Below are 27886 nucleotides of genomic sequence, written 5' to 3' on the forward strand. Positions count from 1 at the left end.
AGTGACCTGTCAGGAAATCTCTCTCTAACATCTGTTCTGGCTTCTATACTGTGGAGTGCAGGAAAGCACAATTTGGTTTGTAGGAATTACAAAATAAGTAGATTGAAAGGATTCTCCAGCATAATGAAGTATTTATTGTGTTTCTTACCATTTCATGTCTGAAAGAAATAACATAATTTACTAAGTCGTGTTTTTATTATTTTTTTTTTTTCATATTTCCTGTACAGTAGCAAATGAAAAATTCATAAAGCTCACTAGAAAAATCTTAAGGGTCGATGTGCAGGGCACAGTGTATATGTGGGTACATAATGCATAGTGTACTTCAAAATCCACCAGTTTTGTTTTCTATGAATGTTTTATTCTTGAATTCACAAAATCAAATGAAATAGTACCTGTTTGAAAAGTAAGTGTTCTTAAGCAGTATTGCTTTTACAAGCAACAATCTTTTGCCAGAGTTTTTAAGAATGTATCTCAAATATATCTGTGTTCGAATGAACTGTTTCTGTAGTGGAAACCTCACAGTTGGACTGTACGCTACTCCTTAATGAGTTACTCTATATTTATTCTGAAAGTAGCTCGAAGCCTCAAAGAATAAATTGGAATTACTGTTTTCACTTCAAAACTGTGAAGCCTGAAAGCCCATAAAAAAGTTACAACAAAATTAAGCACAAAATAAATACTTGATGAATGAATGCAACTTGGAAAGATTTTTACAGTAGCCTCAATGTGCCAGGCAAGATTTGTTTCTGGTATTTTTGTTGTTGTTGTTGTTTTAACTTGCTAATGTTGTTATTGAAATAGTGATTATTTTGCTATTATTGTATTTTACACATGAATTTTTCTTCTCAGTTTGCTTTTTTTTCCCCCATTTAAGATTCCAGAGGCTTATTTTATTAGAGATCCTCATACTTTCCTCCTTACAAAGGACTTTATTAAGGTATATGTGTTCTTTTTAGTGAAAAAAAAAAAAAAGCGCTCTCAAGACCTGAACTGCATGTCCTCACAGGTTAACATTTTCACATATAATGCCAGTTACTGGAAATGAGACTGGTTAGTTGGGTAACTGAAGCATGCTTGAAAGCAGAAGCAGAGCTTGTCTACAAAATACTAACACTTGGCTGAGTCTGCAGCCTGGGAGGAGAGCACCGGGTGAATTTTCTGGACTTTTTTCATGGCTGACTTGGGATATGCCTGCACTGTCACAGAGTGAGTTGACCTCTCTCCTTGATGCATATTGCTCATGACAGTCCCTCTCCCTTCCCTGCAGGCCATGGAGGCGCAGATCCAGAACTTTGGACAGACGCCATCGCAGTTGCTCATTGAGCCCCATCCACCTCGGAGCTCTGCCATGCACCTGGTGAGACATAGCTGCTAGCCGGGAATTCATTCACTTTGAACGCAAGGATTCTTTATAGGTCTTCAAATACCTGTTTAAGCAACACTTTAATGCCCTCCATTGCCCATACAGCTGTCCTTGCTTCTTGTGGCGGAAATAGCTCACAATGCTCTTGCAGAGCAAGGTAGAATTTGAGGAGCTTTAGCTTCCTTTAGTACTGACTTTCCTGTTTAATACAGTGTTAAAAGGCCCTATCTTCATAAACATACATTTCATAAATACATATTTACATTCTTATTTCTACAAGTAATGGGAATGACTGCAGGCTTTTCTTACAGTGAGCATGTTTTGTTTTGTTTTGTTTTAAAGGAGATATTGTTAGGGAGTGACTTATGAACAATACTTGCTCGACAGAAATGAAGTAATGGAGTTCAGATTGTGCTGGAATCCTCCTGCCCTTGGAAGAATACAATGTATATTTCTAATTTCAATTTGAACTTCAAAATTTATTCCCAACACATTCGCATGTGCTTCATGTGAATAACTATACAAAATAGCCAGACTGAAAGAGACATATCTTTGCCCCTCAGTGCCTTTGATTAAATGCTTAAAGCTAGATATTTTATTTTAAGCTTTGTAAATGAAGAGTAATACATACAGTAATTTCAATTGTTTCATCAATCTACAGGGAAATCACTCTCTCTGTTTGCAGACTATCATAGTGGGAATCGATCTGGAAATGTTAGCTATATTATTACAATATGTAGATGTTAAAAGTGCATTATATTGAATAACAATTTAAAGTGACAAACAAAAAGAAAGTACTATTTGAACTTATAAAAATAATTCTATTTGTTATAACAATGGTTGAAAAACACTAACATTAAAAACAATACTTTGTATAATCTCACTTATGATAACAGTGCTACTGTCTGTGAAAAGAACACGTCTTCTGTAGAATCATCAAATTGATTTATAATTGCTTAAAGACTCCCTATGCTTTTCACAGAATTAAAATGTCTGCTTATGTTTGGAAATGGTGTTTTTCATATTGAGAATTCATTAAGAAAAAGTTAAATATCTGAAAAAAAAATCTAAATCTGAAAATTTGAGTTCCTCTTAAAATTTCTTTTTTTCAACCACTGTAGTTTATAGCATTTACACTTATGATTTACCAATAGATGAACTGACTCTTTTATTTGACTCATATCTCTGTTATATGGATACTAACTGTTGTTTCATTTTACATTCAATTGTACATTAATTAATGCTAACAGTCATTTTGTGTCTTGTAATGATAACCTGGTGGACCCTTACCATCCCTATTCTTTACTTGTCCTCATGTAATGATCCAATATTAGCTTCTGATCTTGCTCTCCTCCATCACTAGTGTAGATGCGCAGGTAGCGTTGTTTTCCCTGTATGTGCACATGCTTGCCTACTCGTTTTTTTAACCTTGTTTTCCCTCAGACCTCCTCACTAATTGTGTTATCCCTTCTGTTTTCTTCTGCTCTCTTCTCCTTTCTACTCAACAGTGTTTCCTTCCACAGAGCCCCCTCATGTTTAAAGATCAGATGCAGCAGGATGTCATAATGGTGCTGAAGTTTCCATCAAATTCCCCCGTCACACATGTGGCAGCCAACACACTGCCCCACCTGACCATTCCTGCCGTGGTGACTGTCACCTGCAGCAGGCTGTTTGCAGTCAACCGGTGGCACAACACAGTAGGTAGGTTCTCACAGGTGCCTTTCATTCAAAATGAAAGATCTTACTGCTGCAGCTTTTAATTTTGAGTGGAGGTCAGCTAGATGTGGGTTAATCTCACTCACTTGCCTGTTCACAAATACATAGAAAACTTACTGTTTATTCTGGTTTCTGTCAAATAATCAAAGCTTCTGTTTTCTCTGGTGTCATTCCTAGAAACACTCTCCCTAACAGCAGCACATCACCATGGCAGCTAATCGATTTGTGGTTACATCAGGATCAGCCTTTGATATAATGTTTTTCAGGAGAGTGGTGCTGTTCTTGACACAGTCTATATTAATATGTCCCAGGTTTCAGGAATCCATACTGGCATGCTACAGAGTGTACATCACTGTCTGTTGCTGGAAATATATTTCAGGGCTTTCCCTGGGTCACTGTTAGGTAATGTGGAACCCAAAGCAAGCCTAAGTGGTCAGACACCAAACTATTCTGAAGAGAAGTTTCTTCTTTCCCTCTCAAAAGTCTGTTCACTGGGGTTATCCCAAATTTCCTTTCCAGTCCCTCTGCTCAGCCCTCCATTTGCCCATAGGACTGTCCTGTCTCCTCATCTAGAGATGCAAGTGCTGAGGTTGTCCCAGGCATTGCTAGGGTAGGGCCATGAGCTGCTGCCTACACAGGAACGAACCAGTTTCATTTTCTAAGGTAGCTTTCTGCTCTGATGGCCCTTATGCTGCAGCACATGGATACTTTTGAATGCTTCTTACCGCCTGAGAAAAACAAGAAGCTGCCTCATATATAAGAATGTGTCTCAGGAGCTGCTTCAGGAGCTTTGTCAGGATAGAGAAAAAAAAAATCTGCCTCTCTTCCAGCACAGCAGAACCCCTGGACAGAAGTAAGTCACCATGGAGAGGAAATTGTAAGATTTATCTATTTCCAGTAGAAATAAATGATTGTGACATTACCTAGGGATATCACTGCCTTAAATGTAAGCATCTCAGTAAATAATTGAAGCCAGGTGAAATAGATCCCACTTTTTTTTGTACAATACTGGGCAAGGACTGGTGATATTACAAGTCATAATTAGAGGAATGAATGGGAATTCCTTTACATTAGGGGAACTATCCAAGCAAGTTACTAACACTCTAAATTCTTGAGTAGTAATATAACTTTTAACATGAATTTTATTCTGACTTTTTACATATTTTTAGCATGAATATTAAAATTTTAATTAAAATAAAATGTATTCAGAATGTTTCTATTTTTTTCCAACAAAGTTTGCATGGGGGTTTAGAGAATACAACAGAAACAGAACAGAAGATATCTGATTGCTTTTCATAAATCCATGAATTTTTGATAACTCCACCAGGTGCAACTTCACGTTTTACCCATTTCTTTAAAAAAAAATAATTAAAAAAAAAAAAAAAAAAAGAACAAATTTTAACATAGTTGTCCTCAACAGATCTCAAAGTCAAAACTGTTTCAGAGGTACAGAAGCTGTCCACTAGCATTTTAATACTCTTTTGACTAACATTGTTTGTTTAATCCTTAATTAGTTCCCCCCTTTTTTTTCAGGGACACTGCCAAAGTATGCTGTATGCACCATCACTAACATCTCCTCCATTTGAGGAGGCTCATTTAATGCTTTCCAATCCACTTTCTCAGACTATTGTGTGAGGGAATGCATAAATTCCTACCCATACTTTACTGTGAGGGAGTCAAGGTCACTGATACTGTAGTACTCTGACTTTCAAGAGTTTTCTTAGCAACCGTTATTTAGGGAAGTCATCTACTTTAGTAGAAGTTGTATTGGCCTTTGCAATGCATGTGACTTGGGTTTCAGTTTTTCAGATATAATTTGGAAAACATAAATCATATTGAAAAAATGCAGAATTCATGTCATGAACTAAATTTCACACTGAAAAAATGAAAAACTCTGGTATAAATTTAAAAGAGAGGAATACTTTCTGAATATATTGTAATAAGAAGAGACAGGAAAGCAAAGTTGTTTGGAAAATCAAAATTCATTCTTGTGATGTTCTTAACTTTACATCTCACTTGGCAAAATCTTTTATTTTGCAAGAGACTGTTCCAGGATAGGGTATCAGTTTTCTAGTATTACCATAATATTATTTTAATAAGTCACAACTAGCATAAAGGTTAACCTACAGAAATCTATACACAAGCCACTGTTACAGTAAGATGTATTATGTAGAGTTTTATTCTTAAGAGTTTGTATACAAACAAAGGCATTTACAGGCCCATCCCACAGTAGAATTTGATGAGTCTAAGCAAATACCAGTAAAGATCTGTTCCAGGTTGGTTAGGTTTTAAAGGAAGAGAGAAATGAGGGAAGGAGAAGAGGGAGTTTGAGAAGTGGTATTTTTCAGATCTGGCAATTTTTCCTGCCTTCTTCAGTGATCTATTGCAATAGTAGAAAATAAAAATTATTACTGAATACAGATGTTGTTGGTGGAGAGTTCCTGATGTGTAATATAACACATTTTGCAACTAGTAAAAGTTTTGCTCATGGACAGTTTTGTTCACCCAGAATCAGGAAACCATATATTTTTCAAACCTATATTAGGGTTTATCCACTAAAGTGCCCTCACACTGCAATTCTTTCTAAATGGGAATCCAGAGAGACAGCATTTCACCTCATCTTCAAACTCATCAGAGATCATTATCTTTGATCTACTGAAAGCAGTAGAGCTAGAAATATGAACTAAACAGCACTAGGACCAAGAACATTACAATTTCAATCATCAGTTTGTACTTGGAATATATTCTCCAGAACTCTGCATCTCTACTTATGAAGGATATTCTTGTGCAACATGGCAGTTTTTGACAAAAATATTTGACCTTTGTGACTCATACAATGGGGAAAGTCTTCAGAAGAGCCAGATCAATGCCCTCTTTTCTTGAGAGCACATAATGCTAAATATGTAGCCCCTGATGCATTTATGAAAAGCTTGAGGACTGCTCAGGATAGAACTAGTAAGAATAATTACAGCAAATTGTACTGTTTACAATTTCCCAGAAAAAAAAAAAAAAAAAAAAAAAAAAAGATAAATCTATGAAAAAGTCCAAGTTTTTGTCACATAGATTTCACTATGTAAGAAACTCATAACAATTTAAACTGGCTATTTTTCTTTTCTGTGCTATTATTAGATATTACCCAGTGTTCCAATGTAACAAAACGATCTTGGACTATTTTAAATTAGTTATTTCATGAATATTAGTGTCTGAAGAAACGACAATGAAATTAGCATCCATAAACCTAAAATTTCTATTACATCACCAAAAACAAATCCATATTTCTGTAGCATAGAGGAAGGAAACTTAAAAGATTCGTAGAACAAGAAATAGTAAGAAGCTACATATTTATTTGGACATATAATCCCACAATGCAGTTTTAAACCTAGAAAAATCATACCAAAAAAAAAAATCAGGCAACAAGATTCCTATGTGCTTTATCTTCCTTTCATGTTTAGGCCTTCGGGGAGCCCCAGGATATTCTTTGGATCAAGCCCACCATCTTCCAATTGAAATGGATCCATTGATCGGTATGTCAAGACGAAAATGTAGCAATATATTCAAAAATGGTATTTTCAAGAATTATTGATTAAGCTATATTTGTATATTATGCTTCATTTAACACAGAAGATAGGAAAATATTTATTCTTGTCAGTCTCAGAAAACTAAAAACATTAACTATTGATGCTGAATGAATTACATGAGTGCTATTTATTATTAACACCACCAGCAATTGGTATTTATGAAACTACCAATTAAGTCAAATACATTTTCAGCCCATATTTATAATTCTGTTCTCTTATCAGGTCACATTAATAAAATAAAATATGAGGGTCTGGTGGAGTTCACAGATTGTCATTTTTTACAACAACTACATATATCAGTGCAGATGTAGACTTATTTATTTCCATTCATTATTGGGATTTTTTTTTTTTTTAATAGTGATTACTAAATTAATAAAGAAAAAGATCAGATTTTAAATTTTTGTATGATTGTATTTGTTAAATCTAAAAATATTTGAGGAAATTAAATACTTTTAGAAATAAGAAACAGCCAGAATTATTACAGTGCTATTAAGAGAAATTACTGGCCTTATAACTGGCAATATTTCTCTTTAATTGCAACTGTTTGCTTTGTCTTTTTTTTTTTTTTTTTTTTTTTTTTAATAGGCATATCTTTTGAGACAGAAATTGTGGATAGAGAAGGCTCTTAGAGCCAATTCTGAAGCATCAGTGAGAAAGAAAAATATATATTTAAACATCTCCAGATGAAAAGTTCCTTTTTCCACCTGTCAGTATCTGGGGTTGAAAGATTTATATACAAACAAGTAGCTCAGGAGATTTAAATTTCTCCTTCTGTATGCTTCATTTGCTCATATATAATGACAATGGTTTTCTCTTCAGATTTTCCTCTCAAAAGCTAGGGAACAACCATTGCACCTACCTGTTCTGGAAATCTGAGTAATTTGTTATCTTTCAGTGGATGGCCACAGAGGGTCTGGTAATTTACATTTGTGCTCTTGGAATGTACATAAATATGTCAGTAACTTCTATAAGCAAATTTAAAATAGCTGGGGGGGGGGGGGAGGTTGGGGGTTGTCTGTTTGGCTGTTGAGTCTGTTATTTCATGCAATTGTGAGCAATTTATGTATCATAGCCAAAAACCAAGGATAAAAGAAATTTCAGAGTATTATATGCATGAAGTACCATGTTCCTATGGTAGGAGAAAACATGTCTCTCAGAGTGAGTTTTATCTCAGCTAACTTCAATTAACTGAAGTTGGTTGTCAAGATTCCCCTCCATAGTTACTGTAGGAAGAGAAACTTTCCTCTGGAGTTGTCTAGTACTGGGACAGCTATTACAGCATTAAATGACTTGACATGTGAAATGCTCTCTCTCTCTACAGTGAGTATGGACTGTAGGTAATTAACTTAGATTATATACCGAAGTTTTATAAAGCTAAGATCCAGTGAGAAGAAACATACTACAGGCAGGAATTGGAAATACTGTAAAAGTGTCATGAAAAGCAAAGAGTACTTTAGCCGATTACTCCCAGTCACTCCTAACTTGACATACAGGGTGGTTGAATTCTGTAGGAACCATTCATTTTCCCTTTGTCTGTGTTAATTTCCAAGTGGCATTACCTATTTTAACACTACTGTCCATGGCCTGGCTCCCTGTTTGATGAGTAGACAAGAAGACTGATAAAAACGCACATTGTATTTAAACAGCTTCATTGGCTGAATCCTTATCTTTGTCTTTGATCTGGTTAAGTGTCTGCAGATATAGGGGATGTAAGTGTCACACAACACAAGCTGGGGTATTTTCTGTAGACAAGGTACCAACTGACAAGAATTGAGTCTGCTGTATTTTTTGCATTGACTTGGTAATTTAAATGGACTTTCATCACTTTCCTGTAGTTCAATTTGTTTTTGAAGGGTTCTTCATCAGAGCACTTAAAATATTGCCACATATTATGCAGTGAATCAGGCAGTTTATAAGAAATTGTCATCACCTGTAAAATTCTTTGTCTTATTCAAAAGGAAACCAAGAATCTCACAGTAATTTTGTATTTCTGACATCCATATAGACAGCTCTAAATGTTCATATTCAAAATGCTTACTCCACAACAAATTCACAGTTCATTGAAAGTTAAATGTATTCATTTTCTCCTGTAAGTGGATGACAGGAAGGTGTTCAAATGGCTTGCTTGTAAAATGTGTTTTGCATTTTGTTACAGCCAATAACTCTGGTGTGAACAAACGGCAGATCACAGACCTGGTGGATCAGAGCATCCAGATCAATGCACATTGCTTCGTGGTCACAGCAGATAATCGCTACATTCTTATCTGTGGTTTCTGGGACAAGAGTTTTCGAGTTTATTCTACAGAAACAGGTGACCCTAAATACAACCACCTGTTTCTTCTTAGGTCACAAAGTGGAGGGTTGTCATAATACTACCATATCTAATACCTGTTCTTACTCCTCAATAAATGATGAAGGGCAGTTTGTTAATCCTTCATTATTATCTGAACATAATAGCTTTAGGATGCTATTGTTCCTTTTAAGAGAAAAGATTTAATAGGGAACAGAGAGGCATGCAGTTTTCTTAGTAGAAACTTTTCAAACCCTGGTTATATTCAAATGCACTGATTATATCAAAAGGATCAACTGAAACTTTAGTTACAATATTTGGCTGCATTGGCTTTATCTCTATTTATTTTATTCCCTAAGAAAGGAATTTGCATAGCCTTCACTGGGAGCTGATATTTTGTTTTGTTGTCTGATAGCCTAGCCTAATATTCAATATATTGCTAAAAACTGGTTTCAATATTGGAAAGAAAGAGATAATGAAGGAAAAGTTCATATACTGTCTTATTGATTCATGAAGCTTACAATAATATGCTAATGCAATTGCTTAAATACTGATGGAGCAGTAACTCCACTTAATATTCAGTGACTGCAGCACTGACTTGATTTTCAGAGATAATGCTTAGATAGTGGATTGACACAGGGCACAGACCTCAAAAAGAATTGAAAAAGAGAAAAAAAAAAAAAAGTTTTCTTGTTTTAAAAATATTTTTTTTGATTTTTTAATCTTGTTGTAACATGTAGTGAACTCTAAGAGATATGAGGCAAAATTTAAATTTGAACTGAATTTTTATTAATAAATGAGTTATGCAAAAATGCAAATGTTTAGAAAACCTGAATTTTTATCACTTTGCATTCTCACCAGGAAAATTAACTCAGATTGTGTTCGGCCACTGGGATGTCGTTACTTGCCTTGCCAGATCAGAGTCCTATATTGGTGGTGATTGCTACATCGTGTCTGGGTCTCGTGATGCTACCTTGCTGCTTTGGTACTGGAGTGGCCGACATCATATTATAGGTGACAATCCAAATAGCAGTAAGTACATCCTGCAAAAAACTCCTTCTTGAGAGCTCCTCTGCCATGCCTATTCATTTTTAGAATTCCTTCTGTTAAGTTCAAAAGATACTACCAAACAAATCAACTACTTCACTTACAGGTTGAAAATTGGAATAAGAGTGCCACATGCTAAGCAATTCATAGAGTACTAGCCAAAACAAATGTTTAAACGGTTTGTGTGTGGTGACAGATAATAATATAAGAGTAATTGTTAAATTCATAATTGCTCATCACTTATAGCATCATTTCATCATGAACTAGAACAAGATGGTTATGGCCTTTAAGTGACAGAAAGTATATCACTATATTTTGATTTTTCTTTCCCCAGAAATACTTCTTTGGCATTTTAATGCATTCCTTTTGTACTACAGCATGCTATATCAGCTGTTTGCCTTTTCAAAAAAGGAATGTCTCACATACCTTGGAATTAAATGAGTCTTTTTGAGAAAGGTATTTCTATAGTAAGCAAACCTTTGAAGAAGCAATGTGATTGAATAAAAATAGAAAAGCAATTAAATGTTGGAAAGAGTTTGCATTTCATTTTCAGGGGACTAATAGTGCTTTGCAGAATGAATGGAACACAATAATAATGATATTAAGTCATACAGGATACTTAGAGATGCATATTTAGAAGGCCACTTATAGAAGTGCACTACTAATTTACACAGAGCCTTCATCCAAGCCAGAAATGTAACCACAGTTAAAGACAAAAGCACCTGTTGTCCTGTTATGTACAACACCAAATTCATCCACAATTTTCATTTAAATCAGAGTTTCTGAATTCTAAAGATTATTTTCAGCACAATGATATTGCCTCTTTGATAAGCATAGAAGAATCCATCACTATCATTTTTGATCTCTGGTTCAAGTACTGACTAGAGGCAGTTTTAGACCTGTCAGTTACAGACATCTAAGGGAAAGTATTTCTTCACCTGAATATTTCATGGAAAGTTTTTATTTATTTGTGATAAAATAATTATTTTGTTAATTTGGCGGCATCATTTTTATTTCTTATCTTTTCATTTTCTCCCATTTATCTGTAACCAGAACAAAAGAGAGACAAATAAAAGCCTTGCTTTCTCACTTGACTTTTTTTTGCTTTTATAACAGCAAGAAAATGGAGGCAAAAAATACAAAAATTTTTGTTGCCATAAAAAATTTATTTAACATATGCTCGTTCCATGGCTTATTTAGCATTTAATTCTCAGACAGAGAGAAATTCAGTCTGAAAAGGAATTTCATTTCAATGCATTCTGTTTAGCTTGATGTCATTTTGCTTATTTGAATGCCTGTGTGAATCATATCAAGTATTAGTAATTTCTGTAGTAAGAGTCAGAAGAAAAAAAAAAAAAGCTTTCTCCTTTCATTGAAGAAAATATACAAGACTTCTTCTTTGCCTCCTTTTATTATGTGGGGCTGAGACAGCCTTGCCATTAGCATCTCCCTACTAGATGATACAAATCTCTCCACTTTTTTTTTTTTGCATATTATTTTATTTCAGATACCTTTTTGTCATGGTGAACATACCTGAATATGAGAAGGTGGTACATTCTGGAATCTCAAGTTTAATATCTTAACGGAGTAGCTTTGGAAGTGATTTAGAGTACTTGTAATTTTATGAAAAGAAAGAATAATCAGTCAGCTGACAGAAGTTAGTGAAAACAAAGCCAATTGTATGTTTTGCTCCCTATCACTATGTCTCTATGGGTAATATACTTTTTCTGAAGAAAAGGACTTATACCCAGATTCATGGGAGCCTACGCTGCAGGTAGTCATGTCCAGGGAAATGTAATCTCACAAGCGCAGGTATCAGCACTCATGAATATTTAACAGCCAAGTTTGTTGTGATAACTTCCAAATATATCAATTAGATTACTTATTACTAGTGTTGAAAACATGTTAGACTCATGCTGAAGAATAGGGTTTTCAACACTGTTATTGCTATTTACACTCATAGGATTAAAATTAACATGGATATGTACTAGTACTGTAGTATAACCAGAACTTCATGTGTTGTAAACATTTCCTTATCAATAGACATTTTGACTTTTCATGAGCATACATTAGTAAGATCACAGTAGTGATTATATGCATGAAGGGCCTTCTGCCTTTTAAAACTTTTACAGTTGCTAAATCTTTCTGCTGAAGACTACCAAGCTCTGTTCCATACCATGAGCAGAAACGACAGCTTGTTGTATGACTGATTACCCATATAAAGCCTCATCTAGTGAAAGATATTCCTACCCATGGCAGGGGGTGAGGCCTAGATGACCTTTAAAAGTCCCTTCCAACCCAAACCATTATATGATTCTATTATATTAATTTTTAGGAGTGAAGCATTCTCAACAATCCTTTCAAAGACAGGTTCAAAGTTTTTCATAGGTCAAGCCACAGAAGTAGTTTTATAAAGAAACATTTCCTAATCTATTCTTCTTCAGTATTTACTGGTAGAAGATTAGGACTTATCTTGTAGGAAAAATGAAAGTAAGATGTTCACTGTAGGTCAAATCCAATTAGTTTACATCTTTAGGATGAATTTCCAGAAAGATGTAGATGATATTTTCGGGGGGGGGGGGGGGGGAGGAGGGGGGAAGGAAGGATTAGTTTCATAAAAGCTGACATCTGGAGACACAGATAAGGTATTTTATGTCACAGACTGTAGAAGGTGGAGAATTCAAAGAAAAATGTCAGGTATAGTAATTATCTGGGTTAGGTGCTTGACTCTATAATGATCTTTTAAGCTGAAAGACAGTTAATTATCGATTTCAGCTCCAATGCATCCAATTACTAAAAGGAACTTTAGTTGTTTCAGAAAATGTTGGGGGATTGGTGGGGGAGAAGCAATCCCCCAGCCCTAAGTGGTTTATATAGTTTAACATTCGTATGGAAAATATATGTACTAGTTCAGTAGAAAACATAGCTATCACAATCATTTATTGTGGAATACCCTGGGGCAAAAAATAGTCAGAATAAACTCCTTGACAATTCTGCTAAAATTCCATACTCTATAATCCATGAGTTTGATTCATTCTGTACTAAACAACACATATGTCAAGAACCCAACCTGCTGGACTCACATAGAGCTCTCTGGGGAACAACCTGTGCTGGCTTGTGTTCAGAGGGTGACCCAAGCTGTGCCTGTGGGGAATACAGAACCAGCTATGATTTAAAGAGGAGAATAGAGAAAAACTATTGTTTGGATGAGACCCTTGCAAGTGGCTGCTCCAGCTCAGTTGTTGGAAACTTGCCTATGAGAGCATGGTGGGCTTCCTTATAATTTTAATAGATTTTTTTTTTCTAATCAATGCTTTTATTAAGTTATCACTTTTATTCTCCTACACTATATATCAGAAAGGAGTTTCTGGTTCAGTTTACACTTGTCACACTTATTTTACAGACTGTGAGAAGGGTGAAATTTTGGCAGATTTTAAATACAATGTTTTCCATGAATTAGCTTTCAAAAATAGTCTGCATAATAACCTTATGGTTAGAATGTTTGTCCAGGAAGTGAGAGACTAAGTTCTTAGCCTCCAGAGACTGGGGGAATTCAAACCACATTCCCATATTCACAAGCATATGCTGACTATCAGGCTATAAATTAATGTGGGAGGGGGCCCCAGTGAACCTTCAGCTTTGATATAAAGCAAATTTTTTTAATCTACTTATGTTTATGGATGTTCTATGACATAAAATTTGGATGAAAATATAGATAAATCAAGAAATCATGAACCAAAACTGCATACCTTCAATAACTGTGTAGGGTGAATCTTCCTTGTTGTCCTTTCTCTGGTCCAACCAAAATTGGCTTCATGGCTATATAATAGCTAAGCACCAATAGCAGTGATAGAAAATGTCATTTTCTATCATAGACTAGAGGCTGGTGCCTGGAGATGCTCCCAGAAAGATGTGGCATGAATTCCCTTAGAATGAAGGGGAGCTGAATGCAGTTTTTTATGTTTTTACATATGTTTAAGCCTCCTCTTACTTCTTCAGTGTTGCTTAGGTAAGTACCACCACCAGGACAAACACTGAATTGAATGAAGCTTAGTCATCCTGCCAGGGTCAGATAACAACTCTCTAAGCCAAAACTGGCCATCTGAAATAGGTAATCTGAATCTGCACCTTATTAAGTTGTTGATAATATACATCTGCTGCAGTTGAGAGAAGAGTGAAAGGAATCTGCTTTCTCTTAGGAAGACACGGCACATACAAAGGACATCGTTTACTTATTTTAATTCTTTTAAGTGATCTGGCAAATGTAAATCTTTGCAGTTCTAAGAGATTGAATAGAATAATTATTGGTATGTAGTTTGATGATTTGTGTTTTGATTTTTTTTTTTCTCTTGTGATATGTAGGGATTTGTTTTCGCTGAATGCTAATTTGTATACAAATTTCTTCTCACATAGCGACTGTATTAGTCATCATAAAAAGGAGCAAAGAGAATACATGATATGCCCTGGAGTTCAACATGTATCGTTATAGTTGTTTTATTTTTATACTTTATGATTGCTTTATTGAATGTCTCTTTGAAACAAGTGACATTAAAAATGAGAATTATCTCAGAGTCTTTGAACAGATACCAAAGTAGATGACAGAATTGCAGAAAAGTGAGGGACAGATGCTTTCATCTGAAACAGACACAAATTCAGAAACTAATTTGGAAGTGATAAAAATTAATTTGCACACTTTAATTGGAATCAGACTTCTGCATGAAAGAAAAGAAGGAGGGTAGGCAGCTTGTGCTAAAAGTTGATTGAATTTTTTGTCAGGTAAGTATGTTGGACTTGGCCGCTTATCCTCTTGAGCCTCTCTGTGCAATATATTACATTCACCCTCTGACTGGTGTTCTTTAAAAGGATCAATGCTATTCCTGTTGTGTCCCTAGAGCCTGAAATTTTATTGATCTTGGGACTTGACATTTCTCATTACCTATTGTAGCTTCTAAGAGGATGGTCGCAAGAGGTGTGAGAGTTAACCCTCCTTTTTCTATCTGGAGCTGTGCTAACCATAGTAAAATACTCTCAACCCAAAGCTTGGTTTGCACAGAATTATAACATAGTCCTCAGAGGTGCTAACTATCCATCCTCTCCCAGGAAATGTATTTGTGTATATCTGCAAGGGAGGGTAAGTGTTCCAATTAAGGATCTTTGTCAAGTTAGCTTGTGTGGTTTGTTTTTGTTTTTGTTTTTTAATCTATCACAAAGAATACTGTTTTTTGTTCATTTTAGACATAATACAGTTATAACAATTTAAAATTGTGGATGCTGAAGATTTTGTGATCTTGTATCTTGAAAGAGTATTTATTTCAAACTCTGAATATTCAATGTATTATTTTATATCCCTCCACATATATACCCTGTAGCATCGACTAGTTTAACCTTGACAGGGCAGCAGTTTAAAAATAGCCATCAATAGGCATCAATAGCCATTGGTCTTTTGTACCAAGTGGGCTGGATAGCTGTCTAAAGGTCCTGCTCAAGCATATTAGCACACATACAATCTGCTTTACGTGTTTAAAGAGTTATTACAACGCTTGTCTGTGCAATTTACGTGTGAGTTTTAAAAATACAGTATCTTGGCATGATTTTGCCAGAGTAGAAGCTCTTTGAAAAGTAGTGCATAATTTTTACTGGCACTGTCTCTACTCTGCTAGCCAAAGACATCTCTCCTAAGACTGCTACGCAAAGGCAAATAAGCCAATAATACATCTGAAGTAATGCAGTTATAGTTAGCATTTTATCAACAGGTGTCTGTGCCCATGTTTTGCTACATACCCCATGGGAGCAGTATAGCACAGGGCAGATCAGTGACTTGCCAAAAATCTTGAACCAATTTAGTGGAAGAAATTGGGAACTTGCAAAACCTTACTCTTCTCTCATCCACTGTACCACTCCCCATTTGGGGTCAGGATAGCTGCAAGATACCTAAAAGTCCACTCACCTTGGTCAATTGTTTGTAAATATATAAAATGCTACTGACATTCCTCAGCAAATAAACCAACGCTGCCGGAGGTAAGAATATTTTCAATATATGAATATTTTTCTCTCAGCAAACTTTCTTTAAAAACATCACTCCCTTGCATTGTGGACATTTTTGTTGACTATTTCCTATTTTGAAGTCTTATTTATTGGATGTAACTTTCTTTTCACCAAATCCCGTGCCTGTTTTTTATGACAGTAAAAATTCAAGTACTAGATTATTACACACTTCCATGAAAGTCATAGTATTTTCTAAGATTGTGTTTTCTGAAGAGTATACCCTCCTTGTATCATAAGGATTTTATTTTCAGCAAATAATTCAGTTATAAGCTTGTACTTTCTTCCATGAAATCAGAGATCAAATGGAAGCTGGAATTTACGTTGTGGTCTCATATTTCTTTAAGTAGAAGCCGCTCTTATGTGTTCCCATTGCAAACAGTACATAATTCCTGGAAATGTATAATATGATAAAAAAATGATGACACTGTCCATTGCTTTCCCTTTTCCCTTTTCCCTTTTCCCTTTTCCCTTTTCCCTTTTCCCTTTTCCCTTTTCCCTTTTCCCTTTTCCCTTTTCCCTTTTCCTTTCCTTACCTCGTGAAAGGGCTGTTACATTGTAATACTTTACAATGGTATTAAACATGTTTTTCAGAGAGAAGGAAAGACTTAAAAGTATTTTATTTTGGACTTTGTAGAAGAATTTTCTTGTTTAGAAATACATCACAGATATGTTTTTTCCTTCTGCCATCTAGTAATTTGGTTCAGAGCTGCTCCTTTGGGGAAATTACAGGGGATTTACAGTGATGGTATTTCAGCTCATAGGTAGGATGTTTTCACCTGCAGTTCCCTCAGAGCTACATCCTCTGACCTCTGGCTGCATCTATCAGATATGATGTGACAGTGACAGAATATTTTGCTAGATTTTGAATGATTCCTGGAGTTCACATCTTCTGTCCTTAGCAATAAAATGCAATGTGATTGAGGTTCTATCCCCCACGCCACAGCTTTTCCTATAGAAAGCATCATTGAATATCTTTTTCTTTGAGTTCTAAAGGGAAAAATCCTATTTTCAATTAGTGTCTGACTATTAAAAAATAATGATTTTACGCTATTATTAATTTGTACTTACTGAAAACCACAACTTTAGATAAGGGCAGTTTTTTCTTGTAAGTATTTCTGTTTGTAAGGTAAAATGTCTATTAACATGCTAATTTTTCAGATTCTGCCATTCTACAGTTCCATGATTTTATAGTATTTTCTGAGGAAAGGGTGAGGAAAATGTTCCTCTGAAAGTAGTATTTCCTTTTCTGCTTAAAAGTCTCTAACAATCAACTAATTTCATTCACTCTTACTGGCAGACCGATGTGTGCATTTCTGTAATCAGAAATAAGGCCAAGGAAAACCTGAGCATAATTCCTTTTGTTTCCTGGAAGACATACAGAAGAAAAAAGAAGAGAATGGGAAAATTCTAAAGATAGCTTTAGACATATATATATGTGTGTGTGTGTGTGTGCATATGTATGTGTATACATATATAATGTATACATGTATATATATATATATATACACTTTTCTATTAGGCCATTGGAGAAAAGAATACCTTAGAAGGAGACAGAGGATTCTGAATAGCAGCACTGATTCAGAAATTGTAGGAATCTAAGCCTCAAAATATAGCTATCTTTGATCATATATACCTAATGTCTTTCTCTGTTTCTTCCAAAATCCATCCTTCAATACCAGTAAAGTTTTGATCAATTTACATCTTCAATTTCCAGATCAGAAAGATTTTTTTCTTTTGAGGTAAATTAAAGATTGAGAAACTAGGATTTACCAAGGTACCTATTTTCATTAGAGATAGGAAAATTGTTGATGTGTCTGTACAAAGCAATGATAAGACCAAGTAGATTGACCTATCCTGTATTATTGGATACAAAAATGAAGTCTGTAAATCTATGTTTGGTAGTTCTCAATTGCTTCAGAAAGTGATTGTAAAACACATAGGACTATTAATTCAAATTTTGATAACAGAAGTGTTTAGTGTTGACTATTTCTTAGTCAAGAAATACTGTAGATTCATTGTAAAATTTCAAGAACTATTATATACAATTCTGGCTACCCACATGTTAAGAAAAAACTCAGAGTGCTACAGGAGCATAAGTGGGTAACTGCAAAGACTAAAAAGAAACAAGCCTGTCACTTCAAAGAAGTTTATAAGAGTTTTTTTTTTTTTTTAATAAAGTCAAAAGGAAGGGCTAGGAGGGCTGGTTTCTTCTATAAGAATGAGTGGAGAAAACATAAGCGAGAGGGAAGACCTGAAGCTAAAGGACAGTGCTGACATAAGAACAAAGAGATATAAGGTATGCAAGAATAGATTCACACTGACAATCGGAATATTTCTGTCCTTCACAGTAGGAAAGTTCTGGAATATCCTTCCAAGTCACATAGCCAGCTAGCTGTTTCATTAATTTATTAACAGGTTTATATAGTGTGAGTATCTGCAATAAAAAAGACTAAATTCTTTGACCCACAAAATTCTACTCAAGACCCATTCCTAAAGTATATCTTTCAGAAACCCTTGCACTATCGTTTAGATACTCCAGTAGCTCCCTTGTTAATTTGTTTTAGTGTTTAACTGTTTTTGCAGGTAGGAAACTGCATTTTATAGCAGGGTTGAAATATGTGCAGCCATTCACCCACTGGACCCTGTTGTGCTATTAACTGTAAGATAAATTTCTGAGCTATTGGACATCTTTTACGCCTTTAACTCCCTGGCTATGGCAGCCAAGTCACTGCTCTGCTGCCTGTGCAGTGAAGAGAGAAAACACTTTAAACTCTGTGCAACCTCCTATCCTACTCTCTATATCAGTTGTGTGACCTTTATTGGAGCTCATTTCTGAAAATGTGGGTACAATTTTCTTTCCAGTCTAAAGTAGTAAGATAATTCCTGATTCATATTAGCTATTTTAGGGCATTGCATTGAAAGCTAATGTTGAGGCAGTTCTGCGTTCTGACTTCATAAATCCGTCTCTGTCTCAGTGCTTTCCAAACCAAAATAATGTCTCGAGTGAGCAGAGCTTGTGTTTGTCAGCAGTGGCAACCTTCCACCTAACTGCATTCAAAATAAATAAAATAATTAAAATGCATTTGGCCATGTTATTATTTAACAAGACAATGCAGAGAATGCTATAATAATAGCTTTCTCTTTTCATTATGCAGTTGCCCATGAATCTTTGTATCAGCTGTATGTTATTATGTCTTACCAGAAAAGATTTTATATTATTCTGTGGATAAAGTTACGGCCTAGTATTTGGCCAAGAATTAATTCCTGCTCCCCAGGGCAATACCTCAATATCCAGTATCCTAATACCTAGCTCCTAGTGGGTACCCTCTTATGGACAAAAAATACTGAGATCTGTCAGTGAACTCACTGCTGTAACATCCCTGCTGTCATCAGGCAGTTCCATATAAAACAAGTTTAAATCAAAATCTTGTACTACTAAGTCAAATGTCTTAGGAAAAAAATGCATGGAAGCCATTCTAAAATAGCTGTCTTTATCAACTATACCTGTCGTCCTGTCCAAAGCAGATAAGAAGCTTGCTTGACAAGACTCCCATTGTAGTACAGCATGGAGACTGGCATTAATGAGATTTTGGTGTTCAATTATTTGTTGACTAAACTCTAGACTATTATTATTATTATTATTATTATTATTATTATTATTATTATTATTTGGAGGGTTAATGTTATGGTAATTCATCTGTAGTTTCTCAGATCATTTCTGAACTATACTGGCAGAGTGCCAGTCTTTTGGTATTTTCCAATTTTCTGTATTTCCTGTGTACAAAGAAAATATAACCATATGAAATCTCTGTTGTCTAGCAGGTCACAAATTTTCTGTTGCTACATAGCTTTTCTTTGCCTGGCAAAGTGATATCAAATACTGAGGACTTCCTTACTGCATACAGGAGTTTCACTGTTAAGATGTCAGCATCTGTTATTATTGAAAAAAAACAAACAAACAGAAATGCTCCATAAATGGCTACCTGTTAGCCACAACAAAATATTTTTTTCTCCTGTATATATAAAATAAATGTTTTGAGAATAGTCTACTCTACTCTTTAGTAAAATTAAATTTGATAAAAATGGCATACACACCTACAGTGATATGTATGAAATGATGTATATCTATAACCATCTTTAATTATAATTTTTTATCCATAATCATTCAATGTGATTCTGAATCAATAATGTCTATGCAACAGCTGTATCTTTCTAGTACAGTGCTGCTCCTCCTCTCTTCCCCCCTACAGCTTCATGAAAGAAATTACAAACATTAACATAAGAAAATCCTCAACTTATCCTACTCTTTAGGTTCCTAGAAGAAGGCTACAGACATATATGTTCAATATCAGATATTTACATTACAGATGTGTTTAACACCACCACTGGTTGTTTTCCTTATGTGAAATTTAAATTTTCAATATTTTTAGATCATAAAACAGCCATGTATTTTTATCACTCATGTATTGCAAACATCATGGAGTCCATCATTTCTAAACAAAGGAGTTTGCTTTATGTTAGTGTATAACTTAATGGATTGAGAAGCTGCATATGTGAAACTTTACAATGTCTGAAAGTATTTTGTTCAAAAACCTAGGTATGAGATATTTAAACAGACTGTACTTTCCTTTGATGCTTACTGATTTAATGCAAATCAGAGCACAGTTCTCAGTTCTTTTGTTGTCCAAAAAAAAAAAAAAAAAAAAAAAGTCTGGTATTTGTTTCCTTTTTATTTTATTTTATTTTTTTTAACAGGTGATTATCCAGCTCCTCGGGCTGTTCTGACTGGTCATGATCATGAAGTTGTCTGTGTGTCAGTCTGTGCGGAGCTGGGACTTGTCATCAGTGGTGCTAAAGGTCAGAAATACTTTTATGATTTAAGACATAATATTTTTAGAGCCTTTCTTAATGGTACTTTTTGGTCTTCCTTCAAGCAAGATATACTTTAATTTTCTGAAGTCTCTTCTACCAAGATGTTCTGTAATTCTGGGGGAATCTGCAGCTGCTTCTTCTGAGCATTATTACTATCTATCTGGACTTCAGATGCTTAGACACAAATTAAGTTGATTGCTCTTTCCAAGCACCACTACTACTATCCACAGATTTGGGAGAATTATATAATAATTGGTAACTAACTATCTTATTTTGAAGAAAATTCGTGATAGAGACCTGGATTTAGGGTAGGGCCACCTCCAAATTCTCCAACCTGATCTTTAATTAAAAGGCAGTTTGTGTGACTGACTTGAGTCTCCTTGGCAAGGGAAGCAGAGACGATTTCCTTGTTTTGGAATCCATAGACCAGCATTTCACACAGCATATTTTTTTTAGTGGATAGGTTTCCAAATAATCAGGAGTTTACAGGTTTGTTATTACACTACATCCATTAAAATTTTTGAGCCATCTGTTCACATGCTGCTCGTTATTTATTTATAGAATCCAGAGTATCCAATAGTTACTAATATAAATTTTCAAATTACCTTTACAAACCTGCAGCAGTCTTCTCTAGAACTCTGATCATCCATGTAAATAAAGCACTCACATAAATGAGTGTTTTCTTAATCTTTCCTTATTCTATTTCTCACTTGTTCTGCCCAACTTCTTCTTTTCCCTTTAATTCCACATTCACTTTTCTTCCCCCACTTCTCTTTCTCGTTTAGGTTATTTTCTTAATTTGGCAAACTTCATGTCTTTTGCTGTTATTCTTTCTTCTTTGGCTCCCTCTTCTCTAGCATATAGTTCTTACTGTCCTTTGAGCTATGTTATCTCTTCTCCTTTCTTATTTCCCTTTTTTTTTTTTTTTTAACACTAACCTTACCATTCCTTAAAGTTGTCTTCCTTGTATCTACTCCTACTTCATTTCCACTCCACTCGTATATCCTTATCCAGCCATTTGCTTTCTCAGTTGACAGTGATATCTATTTTATATTTTATTTATAGAATCATAGAATCATAGAAAAATTTAGGTTGGAAGGACCTTAAAGATCATCTAGTTCCCTGTCATGGGCAGGGACACGTCCCACCAGACCAGCTTGCCTAAAGCCCCATCCAGCCTGGCCTTGAACACCTCCAGGGATTGGGCATCCACAGCTTCTGTGGGTAACCTGTTCCAGGGCCTCACCACCCTCTTTTTTAAAAATTTCTTCCTAATGTCTAATCCAAACCTACCCTCTTTTATTTTAAAGCTACTCCCACTTGTTCTATCACTACTCCCCCTGACAAAGAGTTCCTCACCAGCTTTCCTGTAGGCCTTCCTTAGGTACTGGAAGGCTGCTCTAAGGTCTCCCCGGTGCCTTCTCTTCTCCAGGCTGAACAACCCCAATTCTCTCAGACTCTCTTCATAGGAGAGAAGCTCCATAAATCCCTTTGAATGTCCTTGCATTCCTTTTTAGAAAGGTTGCTGCTTCTGAGAGTAAGAAGGACATGATATTTGTCCTGCCCCCTTTTGCTCACAGCTAAGCTCCTAGGTTATCATCTTTTATACTGACTCAGAACTCCCCTTTTATTTTCAAAGCTGAGTATAAAACTTTTAGTAAAGATATTTTTAACAGGAAATGCAAATGGGTCATTAACTTTGATAATGACTTACTACATAGCAGTGGTAGGCGAAGTCAGGACACATAAATAAAATGCATGGTGAATATGAACTGAGTTTCATTTTGCAGCACTGCTATTTATTTATCTTCTTAGGCAGCCTTATATGATTTTACTGCCAAAGTACCCTTTTCAACTATCTTGTAAATTTCCTCTTATCAAAATAGCTGGATGTGTACTCAGTTATCTTCTGCTTCATTAAGTAACATATTTTAAAGGTAAAGGCTGCAAGGGGACCAAAGATTTTTATGTCAAATCCAGAATGTATTTGTAATGGATCCAGGGAGATGGAGACCTACCCTGTCAGATCCTGTCCCCTGAGTTACTCTTCTCATGTCCCTCCTTTACAAACTCTATCCCATATACATAAAATCCTTTACATATATATTAAAAAGCCTATACATATACATAAAGCCTTTTTTCCCTCCCTGTTGCACCTCCATCACACCTACAGCTCTCCAGACAACCTGCACTGAGGCAGGGAGACCACACAAATGGAACTCCTCTCAGAAAATCCTGTGACTCAGGTCAAAGTTTGCATGTTCTTACCCAATAAAAAGAGTGGTCGCTCAATAGATTCCGTCTTTACCCCAGAATCCTAAATCTGAAGATGCCTTTTAGTGCCTTTTAGTGCCTATGACCAATCAGCTGAGCCAAGGTAGTGGCAGCTTTGTCAGTGCACTTAAACATGAAGTTATTACTTTTTTATTTTTGAAACTCTAACATGGTAATTATTTTAAAAGTAGAGGCATCACTGGCATTTCAGTATTTTCAATGCTATGATAAAATAAATCAATTCCATTGCATTTTTATCCTGAAAACCCAGTCAGACTTGGAGTCTCTCTAAATAAAGCTTGTTGCAAATACAAATAAGAATGTGCACTGGAGAGCTCATAGACAAGTTCACTGATGCTGTGATTTGTTCTACCTGGCCAAACCCAGCTGCAGTGTGATCTTCAGAGAAGTTACAATGGCTTAACATGAGGTGGCTGAGTCTGCCAGTATGAATTTATTTTCAGGGTCATAAACCAATTGTACAAGGAAGAGATCATTATGCTGTCCAGGAGTATCTTGTGATTCGTAAAAGAAAATATTTAGTATTTACCATGACTTATTGCATTTACCACAGAACAGACTATTTTTCTCAGTAGGATTACAGATCTCATTTTCAAAACAACATTCCCATAGATCTTGAAATGGAGATATCATAGTGTTGCGTCTTAAAACATACCTCATAGATCTCATAGCTGTGTTTTTCCTTCATCAGTAATAATAATAGTAATAATAATCAGACATTAAAATCTCATATTAAAATCTCTCTGGAGTAAATGCAGTTATAGCATGGTCTTACAGTCCCAATATCATAGTTACTCTGTTGGCTGTCAGATGACACTCATTGTTAAAGCAATTCAGGACTGAAATCTATGCATGTAATACATTCACTGGGGGAGAGGACCTATAGGAACTGCCATTGACTATAGGAGAAATTTGCAGTGATATGATTACATGCCCTCTGGGAGTTGCTCCTAGTCACTGATAGGGCCCCATCTGTTTAATGTGAATGGGCAGGCTAAGGAGAGTTCATGTTCTTGGAGGAAAGCACTAAGAGCAAGGCCTCTGAATGCTTGGAAAAAGGAAAATATATTTTAGAGGTAGATCAAGGATAACTACTACCAGTTTAAGGAAATAATGAACACTATTAGGCATTTTTTATCTATTTTTTCATCCGCTAGCTCTTGCATTGTCTTTTCTGTTGTCTATTTTAAATTATTTAGGCTAGAATTGCATCTTCTCATATCTATGCAGGACTAATATAAATGTGTATTATGTGTTGCCTCTGTGCACAGAGTATGTAGTTTGTATAAACAGCAAAAGCATGATATATTATGTTTTCATATGCAGAAGGTCCTTGTCTGGTACACACAATTACTGGAGATTTGCTGAGAGCCCTGGAAGGAACAGAAAACTGCTTGTATCCTCGCTTAATTTCAGTATCCAGTGAAGGTCACTGCATCATCTACTATGAACGAGGACGGTTCAGCAATTTCAGCATTAATGGCAAACTCTTAGCTCAGATGGAGATCAATGATTCAACCAGGGTAAATCTAAATGCAAACAAGTATTTGTTGTGCCTTGCCTTTATTTATTAAAACAAATTGAATTTATCTGCAGTGTATTTTAAAGGAAATCATACATGTTAAGTTGCCACCTCCTAGTTAAGTTATATTCAAACACAAATCCTCTCATCTCCATCTCCAAATGCAAAATTGCACTTGAGCTTTTTCAGATAAATAAGAACAAATTGTTTATGGTCCCACACAATACATGGAACTTTTGTTTGAAATCAAATTTCAGTGGGAAATATACCTTTAAAACAAAATACTCTGGAATGAGTCCATTCTTCATTTATTAGCCAAGACAGGAATTCATGCCTTCAGGGCTCTGCTCTGTCAAGAGCACTTGAAGCAGCATTAGGAATGCAGATTGCTGCTGTGCTTTAGGTGTTAGTGATGGCACTGAGTTTTGTAGGACAGAGAAATATTATGTCCTCAATTTAAGTCTTGGTGTATACACTCGAAGAGTTTTGTGGTTATATATCATATTTAAAACCACATAGTTTTTTATTTAAAATTTAGTGATCCAAAACTTGTAGGTTTATTGCTTTTATTTGAGAGAAAGAAGAGTGGAAGTCTTTCTCTTCAACTTTAAAGTGAACAGAGGACAAAAAATTCCCATAAGTTGATAATATATTAATGGCACTGATCGTTTTCCATAAAAGCTGACTGCATACATGGGTTTTGTCTTATTCTTCTGAAGGCCATTCTCCTGAGCAGTGATGGGCAGAACCTGGTGACAGGAGGAGACAATGGTGTGGTAGAAGTATGGCAGGCCTGTGACTTCAAGCAGCTCTATATCTACCCTGGCTGTGATGCTGGTATAAGAGCGATGGATCTGTCTCATGATCAGAGGTGAGTTTGTCATTAATATTTGTATGTAAATAGCAAAAAAGAACCACTACCCAGGTCATGATCTGGTTGATTTGTTTTAATCAGCATGATGTCTGATCCTTGAGTCTCACAATGCAGGTGCTTAACTTTAAGGTGAGGTCTTATATCACTAAAGTTAGTAAGCCAGAGAATCAGCTACCAAAAGTACTAGTAAAATTACATTAGCTTAAGAGCATGCAAGCAGCCAGACTGGATCAGACTGCAGTAGTACCTATTAATAAATACTTTTTTTTTTTTTTAAAAAAAAAAAAAAAAAAAGATACAAAATTTATGTCTTACTTCTGATTTTCAGCAATGTAGAGCTTGAGAGCCTCTTGGGGTTTGTACCTAAACTATAACGTGCAGTATTATCAGTGGATCTATCCACCAGAATGGGTACAGTCCTTTCCTTTTGACTTTCTCTGAGCAATGGAGATGCAGGGTACAGACCTAGATATGTACAGTGATTGCTGTGGCACTAGAATGCACAGTGTAAATGTAAATATATGTGACCCCAACACTTGGACTACTATTGTAATGTGATTATAATATAAACCTATATGTTGCATTTATGCAGGACTATGAGTGCATTCACTGTTTACATCATGCATGAGTCTTGTATTTCTTATTAATATACAAAATGCTGCAAAGAACTCACGGGATGTTAGAAAAATCTTACAACATTCGCTAAAGTTTTTTCTTACACTTTTCAGCATTCCTATCTGTGTATCCATTTTTTAAAGCAATAAAAGCACCTATAAATTAAATATGCCCCTAATTTATTCATATCTGAGTAAATAATGAGAAAAAATATTTTTGTCTCAAACAGTTTAATCAAAACTAAATTACTGGAAAAGGCCTATTTGCTTCTGGAGCTTTGCCAGTTTATGCAGTATTTGCCAGTTTTCATACAGTACTGTGCTGTGTTCTAAGATATTTATTTACACTGTGAAAATTTTCTGGTAGCCCATTTTCTCTATCCCTGATTGTAATATTAGGTTGGGAAGCCCCAGCTGTGTGAAGTGCCTTAAGTACCTGCTTAGCTTTGGTCGCTTAATTAAGCAGAGAATGGATTTTGTATGGTGTGATAGAAGTGGAGATAGATATCTAATCCAATTTTAGAATTCAGCTACCAGAATTGGAGTGTTGATGATAACTGGAAAATCACCTCAACCATTGCCACCAGAACATAAATATAGGGGTAAATTTCCATATGAAGCTTTTTAGGAGTACCAGGGTGTGATCAGCTTACAGAAAGCAATGATAATAAGCTCCCATAATAACCAGAGGAGATTTACTCACTACAGACTGTGAAGTCAAAAGGACAACTTAGTACACCTTAGTACATGCTCAGTGACCTGTGGAGAGTAGGTCTCAGGCTATTTTGAGGGTATTGATTAGGGCCCTAATTTGGTAGCCTCCCCATAGCCACTTAGTACTTTCTGTTTGAGATATTTCGGAGGTCTGAGGTACACATAAGGGGTGGCATATATGACCTAGTGAAGACCAACCCACACCCTTCCAAGGGAGGCAGCTAGAGACAATGCAAGACAAAGAACATATCAAATGGTCCTGTACTTTTATCTCTGCAAAGGTGAATGGAAGGAGCTGTGTTCATTATGGTTGACCATAATGAGAATACGGGAATTGGTTTCATATATAGGTATTTAAATTTAGTGTCTCTATGGCAAACTGAGCACACCCATGAGTTTAACTTTCATACAGTATTGCAAAAGAGACTTGTTCTTGTCGCTTTTTTACTGTTTATGCAAGCCATGATTAGGTAAAAGAGGATTAACACAAACGTCTTTCCTATCTTTTTCAGAACTCTGATTACTGGCATGGCTTCTGGCAGCATCGTAGCTTTTAATATAGATTTTAACCGGTGGCATTATGAACATCAGAACAGATACTGAAGCAGAATGAAGAACTGAAAGCCCAGGTAAAGCTGAGAGCACAAGTGCTGCAATGAAAGGTGTAGTCTCTGGTGGAAAACCACGTCTGCATTGACCTCCGTTGTACATTCCATTACACCCAGCAATAGCTGTACATTGTAGTCAGCAACCATTTTACTTTGTGTGTTTTTTCACAACTGAACACCAGCTGCTGAAAAGCAAGCTTGTATCATGTAAATTATATGAATTAGGAGATGTTTTGGTAATTATTTCATATATCTTTGTTTATTGAGAAAAGGTAGTAGGATGCGCCACAAGAGACTTTTGCAAATTCTGAGGAACCTTGTGTCCAGTTGTTTCAATGTTTAGGCTAT

The 27886-nt window shown here is 35.5% G+C and overlaps 1 protein-coding gene across 4 annotated transcripts in view; it reads left to right on the forward strand.

Annotated features, from left to right (window-relative positions):
- The window catches only part of NBEA (neurobeachin), a gene marked incomplete at both ends in the record, with an annotated part of 514126 nt that extends 486593 nt beyond the window's left edge, over window positions 1-27533 (forward strand). For 2 of the 4 annotated variants that reach the window (XM_084292133.1, XM_084292134.1), the window contains 10 exons: window positions 875-937; window positions 1268-1357; window positions 2872-3064; window positions 6532-6603; window positions 8813-8968; window positions 9809-9979; window positions 20795-20896; window positions 24533-24729; window positions 25448-25599; window positions 27443-27533. In XM_084292133.1, coding sequence (XP_084148259.1) covers window positions 875-937; window positions 1268-1357; window positions 2872-3064; window positions 6532-6603; window positions 8813-8968; window positions 9809-9979; window positions 20795-20896; window positions 24533-24729; window positions 25448-25599; window positions 27443-27533 — 1287 coding nt within the window. The remainder of the gene's footprint in view (window positions 1-874; window positions 938-1267; window positions 1358-2871; window positions 3065-6531; window positions 6604-8812; window positions 8969-9808; window positions 9980-20794; window positions 20897-24532; window positions 24730-25447; window positions 25600-27442) is intronic. The other 2 variants (XM_084292135.1, XM_084292136.1) reach the window with 1 other exon arrangement.
- Between the last annotated feature and the right edge of the window lie 353 nt (window positions 27534-27886).

Source organism: Netta rufina (assembly GCF_964035555.1).
Source record: "Netta rufina genome assembly, chromosome: 1".
Classification (NCBI taxonomy): domain Eukaryota; kingdom Metazoa; phylum Chordata; class Aves; order Anseriformes; family Anatidae; genus Netta; species Netta rufina.